The 11,103-nt window shown below is 42.9% G+C and overlaps 1 protein-coding gene across 1 annotated transcript in view; it reads left to right on the top strand.

Moving 5' to 3' along the window:
* ak7b (adenylate kinase 7b) overlaps positions 1-11,103 on the top strand; it is a gene marked incomplete at its 5' end in the record, with an annotated part of 46,076 nt that overhangs the window by 25,073 nt on the left and 9,900 nt on the right. Inside the window, 4 exons of the mRNA XM_084310340.1 lie at positions 3,535-3,643; positions 3,973-4,119; positions 5,721-5,789; positions 7,683-7,727. Coding sequence (XP_084166466.1) covers positions 3,535-3,643; positions 3,973-4,119; positions 5,721-5,789; positions 7,683-7,727 — 370 coding nt within the window. The remainder of the gene's footprint in view (positions 1-3,534; positions 3,644-3,972; positions 4,120-5,720; positions 5,790-7,682; positions 7,728-11,103) is intronic.

The raw sequence follows: 11,103 nt of genomic DNA on the forward strand, positions 1-11,103 counted from the left end.
GTGCGATGCACTAACGTGGTGCGCCACGAGGGCACCCCTGAATAATTTTTTTTTAATACAAATTAAAAAAAAATCCTTTCTTTTTTTAATATCGTTTCCTATTAATTCTGTTTAAACCAATGGGGTGTTTCTTCACGGTTGCCGATAAAGATTAGGCTACACTAATATTATAGTATTAAAAAAAACTGATGAGTTATATTCATTAAAGAAAGTTGATTTAATTGATTTAGTTGGGCTGGGGCTTCTCCCTGGGCTGGGTCTGGGGCTGGAAAGTTGATAAAAAAATTAAAAATAAAGACTCATTTAATCAGAGTAATCAAATTCAGGATTTAGTTTGAGGATATTTATATTAAAAAAAAATTTAAGTTTTTTTTTGTATCAAATTTCTTTTTTTAACTGGATGTTCCCTATATGAGAACTGAATTGGGAAAAGGGGCTTTTAAATATCCTGCTCCTTCATCCTGGAACAAGATACAGGAGGACCTACAATTACCAGGACTGGTCACCCTCTGAGAATTTAAAGCCATTAAAAACCTACAAATTCAGTTCCCTCGGACAGTGCAACTGTGTTTGAAAACTTGCCTGTTTGATAACTTGCCTGAAATTGGATCTTGCTGTGAATGTTTTATCTGTATTTTATTGTGATGTTCTTCTTTTTTATGTTGAAACCTTCTGCTGCCTTGCTTGGCCAGATCGCTCTTGAAAAAGATATTTGAATCTCAAGTTCAAGTTCAAGTTCAAGTTCTTTAGTTCTTTAATAGTTGTCATACAGAAGTACAGAATACTTTCATACAAAATGCTTCTTACTGTTACGCTCCAGAGACTGTGCTAGACAAGATAGTATCAAATAACATAATAACATAATATAGCATGAATTTAGAAGAAGAAAATGAGGTCACAGTGTTCGGTATAGACATATGTACAATGTTCTGAGTTACCATATAATATACAATACACAATACTATGCAGTGTACTAATGTACAGTACTATCTAGTGCAAAGCAGAAATGGGATGAGGTACAATTTTAGGTACAATTTACAGTAAGGTGTACGAGTTGTAGTGCAATCCTTCATCCATAAATATAAAGTGTGGGGAGTGGGTGCTACAATGTGTTTGTTTAAAGTGGGTGTGTGCTATAAGTGTGTGGAGTGGGTGCTACAGTGTGTTTGTTTAAAGTGAGTGTGTGCGTGTGGATGTGTGTGCTATGTGCGTTTGGTGGTTGTTGTTGTGTAGTGTTCATTCATTGTTCGTTTAGCAGCCTGATGGCCTGGGGATAGAAGCTTCTTCTGAGTCTTTCTGTGCTCGCCTTGAGACTCCTGTATCGCTTGCCTGACCGCAGCAGTTCAAAGAGGCAGTTGTTCGGGTGACTGGAGTCTTTAATGATTCTCTTAGCCTTGCCCTTGCAACGCTTGTAGTAAATGTTCTGGAGGGTGGGGAGCCCCCCTCCAATTGTGCGTTCGGCTGAACGTGTCACTCTTTGTAGTCTGCTTTGGTCTTGTGCAGTGCTATTCCCAAACCAGGAGGTGATGTTGCCGGTCAAGATGCTCTCTATTGTACATGAGTAGAAGTTCTTAAGGATCTTCTGGCTGACTTGGAACTTCCTTAGGCGCCTGAGGAAGTAGAGGCGTTGTCGTGCCTTCTTCACAACACTGTTAATGTGTGTGGTCCATGTCAAGTCCTCGGATATGTAGGCTCCGAGGTACTTAAAGCTGTTGACTCTCTCAACCGGTGCCCCGTCGATGCTGAGGGGGCTGTAGTCCTTGACCCCCGACCTCCTGAAGTCCACAATCATCTCCTTTGTTTTGCTGACGTTCAGGGAGAGGCTGTTTTCCTGGCACCATCCCGCCAGGACCTTGACCTCTTCCAGGTAGGCCCTCTCGTCGTTGGCAGAGATCAGGCCCACCACCACTGTGTCGTCAGCAAATTTGACGATTGTATTGCTACTCCGCTGAGCCACACAGTCGTGTGTGTACAGGGAGTAGAGGAGGGGACTCAGAACACAGCCCTGGGGGGCCCCTATGTTGAGGGTGATGGATGAGGAGGTGCAGTTGCCTGCTCTCACCACCTGGGGTCTGCCAGTCAGGAAGTCCAAGACCCACTGGCAGAGGTCATAGCCCAAGCCCAGGTCCCTGAGCTTGGCTATGAGTATGGAGGGGACTATGGTATTGAATGCCATTGAATTGAATTCAATGATGCTTATCTGGTTAAATAAAGGATTTGAATGATTGGTTGATTGATCTGCCAGCAAATTTGGCTTGGCAAGGTTTCCTGAAATAAGTAAAACATATCTAGGATTCTCCCTCCTGATTGCATGAAGTGGGAACGGGATACCAGAAATTCTATTTTGTGTTTACTGCAGAACGGAGGGACTGAGAGACCCATGTTACTGACCAGACACTCTATATGAGTGATGGCTGTTTACTGCAGAGTGGAGGGATTGAGAGACCCATGTTACTGACCAGACACTCTATATCAGTGATGGCTGTTTACTGCAGAGTGGAGGGACTGGGAGACCCATGTTACTGACCAGACACTCTATATCAGTGATGGCTGTTTACTGCAGAGTGGAGGGACTGGGAGACCCATGTTACTGACCAGACACTCTATATCAGTGATGTCTGTTTACTGCAGAGTGGAGGGACTGGGAGACCCATGTTACTGACCAGACACTTTATATCAGTGATGGCTGTTTACTGCAGAGTGGAGGGACTGGGAGACCCATGTTACTGACCAGACACTCTATATCAGTGATGACTGTTTACTGCAGAGTGGAGGGACTGGGAGACCCATGTTACTGACCACACACTATCAGTGATGGCTGTTTACTGCAGAGCAGGAGGGACTGGGAGACCCATGTTACTGACCAGACACTCTATATCAGTGATGGCTGTTTACTGCAGAGTGGAGGGACTGAGAGACCCATGTTACTGACCAGACACTCTATATCAGTGATGGCTGTTTACTGCAGAGTGGAGGGACTGGGAGACCCATGTTACTGACCAGTCACTCTATATCAGTGATGACTGTTTACTGCAGAGCAGGAGGGACTGGGAGACCCATGTTACTGACCAGACACTCTATATCAGTGATGGCTGTTTACTGCAGAGCAGGAGGGTCTGAGAGACCCATGTTACTGACCAGACACTCTATATCAGTGATGACTGTTTACTGCAGAGTGGAGCGACTGGGAGACCCATGTTACTGACCAGACACTCTGTATCAGTGATGACTGTTTACTGCAGAGTGGAGGGTCTGAGAGACCCATGTTACTGACCAGACACTATATCAGTGATGCCTGTTTACTGCAGAGTGGAGGGTCTGAGAGACCCATGTTACTGACCAGACACTATATCAGTGATGGCTGTTTACTGCAGAGTGGAGGGACTGGGAGACCCATGTTACTGACCAGACACTCTATATCAGTGATGGCTGTCGGAATGTAGAGCTATTTAACACATATTTGAGCAAAGAAATACCACTTACAGCACCTTTTTAATTTAAAGCAAATAAGCACAATTCCTTTGTCACTGCCAGGAGGCCACAGTGAAGAAGGAGGCCACAGTGAAGAAGGGATATGAGGAGAGCGAGGATGGCGAGGAGGAGTTCCTGACCGCCCTGAAGGAGAGCATGGAGGACAACGCTGGTAAAGTCAATCTTTAAGCTCACTGGTCGGTCTAGGGAGCCCTGAAGTGTATCACATGATTCCTCTGATACATAGGAGACAGCCAGCAGCCTCTTTTCACCTGGCAGCGCGGACTCTCACTGGGGAAGTGTAACGCGTGGGAGGATCACACTACACTCACCCAGATCCCTTCCTCGCCAGTGCAGGCGCCCCGGTGTGTTTGATTTTGTCTGTGTAAACAAGACCGAAAAATAAACTTCATTCATTCATATACCACGGGGCTATGAACCAATCGGATTGCTTGATTTGAGCCACCCTGTTTTTATAAAACGGTGTTCTCCATTTTGAAGGGCGCCCGGAGGATTACCTGGAGGATCACCATGTGAGAAGGGTGTTGAAGGAGAAGCTGGCGTCCATGCCGTGTGCCAAACAGGGCTACGTTCTGGACGCCTTCCCCAAGAGCTCCGAGGAGGCCAAGAAGCTCTTCTGCTCCACCGGTACGGTTCGAACCTTTCAACTGATTGATTGATTGATTGATTGATTGATTGATTGATTGATTGATTGATTGATTGATTGATTGATTGATTGATTGATTGATTGATTGATTGATTGAAAATTGTATTAACAGATTGCAGAGTGGGTACAATACAGTACGGCTCAATACACACAGTTGTTAAGGGGATGCAGACCAGAGAAAGACTTTCGTCTTGTTTACATCAGGGTCCCCCCGTTTTCAATTCATCATGACATATACGACATACATGACATACAGATATACAGTACTGTTTTACCAGAGATCCTAACAGAAACTATATACATTCAAGGGGGAGGAGACTCCATTAGGAGGGGGTTGGGTGGGTGGGCTTGGTGGGTTTGGTGTTTGGACATTTACGGGGCCCAGTTTAGAATCGCAGCCTCCCGTAGGTGCTCTTTGAGGGCGGTTTTGAAGGAGGGTAGGGATTCACATTATTTTTTACGGCTGTGGGTAGGGCGTTCCACATTGTTGTGGCATCATTGCGAAATGTGTTTAGTCCCTTTTTTGTGCCGAATCTGGGTTGAACATGATTTGTCAACTCCCAAGGTTTACTGCGTACAGTGCTGTGAAATGAGATACGATTAGTTTCAAATGTATTGTCATCATGCAGCACAAGTACAGTACAATGAAAAGAAGTTTGGCATCCAACCAGAGTGCAAATGTTGTATGTACTGTACAGGTCAGTATATGTCAGATGTATGTACAGAGTTGTAGTATTAATATGTACAGTGGTACAGGTATAAAGACACTATGGCAGTAAGTCATACTGGCCAGCAGCATAACTAGTAAGAGTAGGATAGGTACAGATATAGATATAGTAAAGGAATATGTGCAGGTAAGTACAGACAGGTAAAGATAGGTATATATGCGGTGAGAATAAATATATATATATATATATATATATATATATATATATATGTTATATACAGCGTTATTGTACATGGTATCATACAAAGAAATGGGTTATATGCAGGTGTACAAGCAAGTATATAGATGGGTTATATGCAGGTATATTCAGACAAATATGGGTATATGTATGTAACGGTTTTTATTTTATTTTTATTTAACCTTTATTTATCCAGGCAAGCAATTAAGAACAAATTCTTATATACAAAAGCAGCCTGTCCAAAAAGCAAAGGCCTTTAGTGGGAATGGGGGGGGGGGGGGGGGGGGGCGGCGGGGGGGGAATACTGTAACAAAAACAAGGTTATGTACATGCATACAAGTAAATAAAATACAAAATGACAGTAGCAATAGTATACAAGGGCAACAATAAATAAGGGAGAGATAATGAAAGGGAGAGAGGGAAAAAGAGAAAGGGAAAAAGAGAAAGGAAGAGTGAGAACCAGAGGGAGAGCGAGAACCAGAGGGGGAGAGAGAGAAGAAAGGGGGAGAGGGAGGGAGGTAGGTGAGGGGGCTTAGGGGGAGGAGAAAATAGTCTGAGGGTTATGCGTGTGATTGGGAGGCAGTCAGCAGGTGCAACAGTCGGTTAAGATCTGTTGCAGATTTAGTTTAAAAGCAGTGAGCGATGTGAGTTTAAGGGTGTTTTGTAATGTGTTCCAGTCAAAGGCAGCAGCAAATCGGAAGGCGTTGCGACCAGAAACCGCAGAAACAGTGCGGGCTCTCGGGATGGTGAGTTGGATTAAAAACCTTTGTTTTTAATTAAAAAAATTCAAATGTTGATTTAGAATTTGAATGCCAACGTAACGAACGAAGGTCCGAACGTTCAAACATTTGGGCTCAGCCCTAACTGTAACAGCTGAAGCGAGCAGGCTCTGGGACCTCATTTATCAACAATTCTTAGAAAGTGTTCTATTTTCGTACTTAAGCACAGAATTTAGAATGTGTGTACGCACAGGAATATTGGGATTTATTAACCGTGCGTACACGGGTCCTACGCTCCTCCGCGTTGATAAATACCATTTGTTCTTACCGTCAAATGCGTGTGCATGATTATCCATATATGGTAATGAAACACCCCCATGGGATGTGAAATAATGGACTGACCCAAGCGAACTCTGAGAAACTCCACGAGCGAGATTGTTTACGGAGGCGCTGTCGAACGAAGAAGTGTTATGGGATAAATAAAAGGCTGGCGGACTTGTACACGGTGATGTCAGATATCAACGACTCCCTAAGACTATTGCTGCAATTCTGCCTGGACAGCTCAAAATACTAATAAAGACCGTTCGTTAACCACTGTTTGGCGTTGGTGTGTCATTCTAACCATGCTGGAATATGAATGCCTTTATTAGTTTTGTATTTTGTTCGATTGGCTACCGGGTATAATATGATTTGTACTAGAGGCATACAATCTATTTTGTTGTCGGTATTAGGTAGCCTATATGAATTACATATAATAGCAGCCATAGCCTACATTATGCAACAGTAACTTGCGCATATATAATATATCATATTCCTCCCAGGAATCGTGGGGCTCTGGGGAATAAAGGTTGGGAACCCCTGCTATAGCCATTATCCTTTATAATGTTATAGGCTATTTTATTTACAGTTTACTCTATCAGCCTACCCAGCATGTAATACGTTCTTTGTTAGAACTCAACTCGTTATTTTTTGCGCATAGATTGCAGAAGTCCGGGAACGTTTTGATTTATGTTTGGAAGGCTTTGACATTGTGCGACGGGGGTGGGTGGAGTTTCGAAGTTATGTAAGCAGAATACAAGTCATATCACCCACACGATATATGCTATGTATCCAGAGCATGTATGCTTTTCATTAATTTAAGACACATTTATTGCAAGGGTTTTGTAATACACATACACTCAACAAATAACCTCTGTTCTCGTTGCAATGCGTTTTTTATTCTTTCTTATACAGTAGGAAGGGGGAAGAACACTATATTGTGCGTGTTCATAGACTTGTATTCTGCTTACACCTTCGGGGTTCCACTTGTTTCGTTTAACGTTATGGCAAAGCCTTTTGAATGTGGTCGGGGCGCTCCCGTGTTTCTGCGGTCTGTGCGCAAAATTATAACGAGTTGAGTTACGCGGAGTTACGCGTCAGTACACCCTGTATATTCCGATAACGCTATATATAAACCATGCTGCATTCATTCGTAGAGAAAGACCTATTATTCCAAATGCTATTTATATGGTTTTGACCATAATTACACTACTGTTGCTATTTTACAACGAACTATAATGAATTACGGGCCATACAGAACACGCCAGTGTTGAAACTAATGCACGGAAGCTTATTTCCGAGTTGCAATATTCATATTCTACCACCAGGCGCCAGGTACGCATGCTCCGAGCTGTGCGTAGATATACGCACAAAGTCAAAAGCACAAGTTCAAATTGATAAGTCCCACACTTTGCTTAGAAATGATCGTACGCACGGGTTACGCACATATATCTGTGCGTACGCAACGTTGATAAATGAGGGCGCTGGAGTCCCCACAGGACGGCCCGAAGGTTTTGTCGTCTTAGCGATTGAAGGATTTGAACGGCAGACTCCACAGTGTCCACGTCGTCGCAACTCATCGGGTTCTTCCTCTGTTTTCAGGTGACGAGGAGGAAGATGAAGAGGAAGACAAGAACCTCCTTCCACGTCAGTAGTTTACTTTTGTTACATGTATTACTTTATTTAAAAGGGGCCATGCACAACTCAATCATTCTGCAGGGATACTGCTAGAGAGAACAGAGCATCATTCTGCAGGGATAATACTAGAGAGACCAGAGCATCATTCTGCAGGGATAATACTAGAGAGACCAGAGCATCATTCTGGATAATACTAGAGAGACCAGAACATCATTCTGCAGAGATAACACTAGAGAGAACAGAGCATCATTCTGCAGGGATAATACTAGAGAGACCAGAGCATCATTCTGCAGGGATAATACTAGAGAGACCAGAGCATCATTCTGGATAATACTAGAGAGACCAGAACATCATTCTGCAGAGATAACACTAGAGAGACCAGAGCATCGTTCTGCAGAGATAATACTAGAGAGACCAGAGCATCATTCTGGATAATACTAGAGAGACCAGAGCATCATTCTGGATAATACTAGAGAGACCAGAGCATCATTCTGCAGGGATAATACTAGATAGACCAGAGCATCATTCTGGATAATACTAGAGAGAGACCAGAGCATCATTCTGGATAATACTAGAGAGAGACCAGAGCACCATTCTGGATAATACTAGAGAGACCAGAGCATCATTCTGCAGAGATAATACTAGAGAGACCAGAGCATCATTCTGGATAATACTAGAGCGACCAGAGCATCATTCTGGATAATAGTAGAGAGACCAGAGCATCATTCTGGATAATACTAGAGAGACCAGAGCATCATTCTGGATAATACTAGAGAGACCAGAACATCATTCTGGAGAGATAATACTAGAGAGACCAGAGCATCATTCTGGATAATACTAGAGAGACCAGAGCATCGTTCTGGATAATACTAGAGAGACCAGAGCATCATTCTGCAGAGATACTAGAGAGACCAGAGCATCATTCTGGATAATACTAGAGAGACCAGAGCATCATTCTGCAGAGATAATACTAGAGAGACCAGAGCATCATTCTGCAGAGATAATACTAGAGAGACCAGAGCATCATTCTGGATAATACTAGAGAGACCAGAGCATCATTCTGCAGAGATAATACTAGAGAGACCAGAGCATCATTCTGCAGAGATAATACTAGAGAGACCAGAACATCATTCTGGATAATACTAGAGAGACCAGAGCATCATTCTGCAGGGATAATACTAGAGAGACCAGAGCATCATTCTGGATAATACTAGAGAGACCAGAGCATCATTCTGGATAATACTAGAGAGACCAGAGCATCATTCTGCAGAGATACTAGAGAGACCAGAGCATCATTCTGGATAATACTAGAGAGACCAGAGCATCATTCTGCAGAGATAATACTAGAGAGACCAGAGCATCATTCTGCAGAGATAATACTAGAGAGACCAGAGCATCATTCTGGATAATACTAGAGAGACCAGAGCATCATTCTGCAGAGATAATACTAGAGAGACCAGAGCATCATTCTGCAGAGATAATACTAGAGAGACCAGAGCATCATTCTGGATAATACTAGAGAGACCAGAGCATCATTCTGCAGGGATAATACTAGAGAGACCAGAGCATCATTCTGGATAATACTAGAGAGACCAGAGCATCATTCTTGATAATACTAGAGAGACCAGAGCATCATCCTGCAGGGATAATACAAGAGAGACCAGATCATCATTCTGCAGAGATAATACTAGAGAGACCAGAGTATCATTCTGCAGAGATAATACTAGAGAGACCAGATCATAATTCTGCAGAGATAATACTAGAGAGACCAGAGCATCATTCTGGATAATACTAGAGAGACCAGAGCATCATTCTGCAGAGATAATACTAGAGAGACCAGAGCATCATTCTGCAGAGATAATACTAGAGAGACCAGAGTATCATTCTGCAGAGATAATACTAGAGAGACCAGAGCAGCATTCTGCAGAGATAATACTAGAGAGACCAGAGCATCATTCTGCAGAGATAATACTAGAGAGACCAGATCATCATTCTGCAGGGATAATACTAGAGAGACCAGAGCATCATTCTGCAGAGATAATACTAGAGAGACCAGAGCATCATTCTGCAGAGATAATACTAGAGAGACCAGATCATCATTCTGCAGAGATAATACTAGAGAGACCAGAGCATCATTCTGGATAATACTAGAGAGACCAGAGCATCATTCTGGATAATACTAGAGAGACCAGAGCATCATTCTGGATAATACTAGAGAGACCAGAGCAGCATTCTGCAGAGATAATACTAGAGAGACCAGAGCATCATTCTGCAGAGATAATACTAGAGAGACCAGATCATCATTCTGCAGGGATAATACTAGAGAGACCAGAGCATCATTCTGGATAATACTAGAGAGACCAGAGCATCATTCTGCAGAGATAATACTAGAGAGACCAGAGCATCATTCTGGATAATAATAGAGAGACCAGAGCATCATTCTGGATAATACTAGAGAGACCAGAGCATCATTCTGGATAATACTAGAGAGACCAGAGTATCATTCTGGATAATACTAGAGAGACCAGAGCATCATTCTGGATAATACTAGAGAGACCAGAGCATCATTCTGGATAATACTAGAGAGACCAGAGCATCATTCTGGATAATACTAGAGAGACCAGAGCATCATTCTGGATAATACTAAAGAGACCAGAGCATCATTCTGGATAATACTAGAGAGACCAGAGCATCATTCTGCAGAGATAATACTAGAGAGACCAGAGCATCATTCTGGATAATACTAGAGAGACCAGAGCATCATTCTGCAGAGATAATACTAGAGAGACCAGAGCATCATTCTGGATAATAATAGAGAGACCAGAGCATCATTCTGGATGATACTAGAGAGACCAGAGCATCATTCTGGATAATACTAGAGAGACCAGAGCATCATTCTGGATAATACTAGAGAGACCAGAGTATCATTCTGGATAATACTAGAGAGACCAGAGCATCATTCTGGATAATACTAGAGAGACCAGAGCATCATTCTGGATAATACTAGAGAGACCAGAGTATCATTCTGGATAATACTAGAGAGACCAGAGCATCATTCTGGATAATACTAGAGAGACCAGAGCATCATTCTGGATAATACTAGAGAGACCAGAGCATCATTCTGGATAATACTAGAGAGACCAGAGCATCATTCTGGATAATACTAGAGAGACCAGAGCATCATTCTGGATAATACTAGAGAGACCAGAACATCATTTTGCAGAGATAATACTAGAGAGACCAGAGCATCATTCTGAAGAGATAATACTAGAGAGACCAGCGTGTCTGCTCGATTCCACGTCGTGTCTTAATCTAACTTACCCCGGAAAACTCATGGCTCATAACGTGTTTTCCCTAGCAACGGGGCCCCGCCCCCTCTTCTCGT

Source organism: Notolepis coatsorum, assembly GCF_963971535.1.
Source record: "Notolepis coatsorum genome assembly, chromosome: 3".
Taxonomy (NCBI): domain Eukaryota; kingdom Metazoa; phylum Chordata; class Actinopteri; order Aulopiformes; family Paralepididae; genus Notolepis; species Notolepis coatsorum.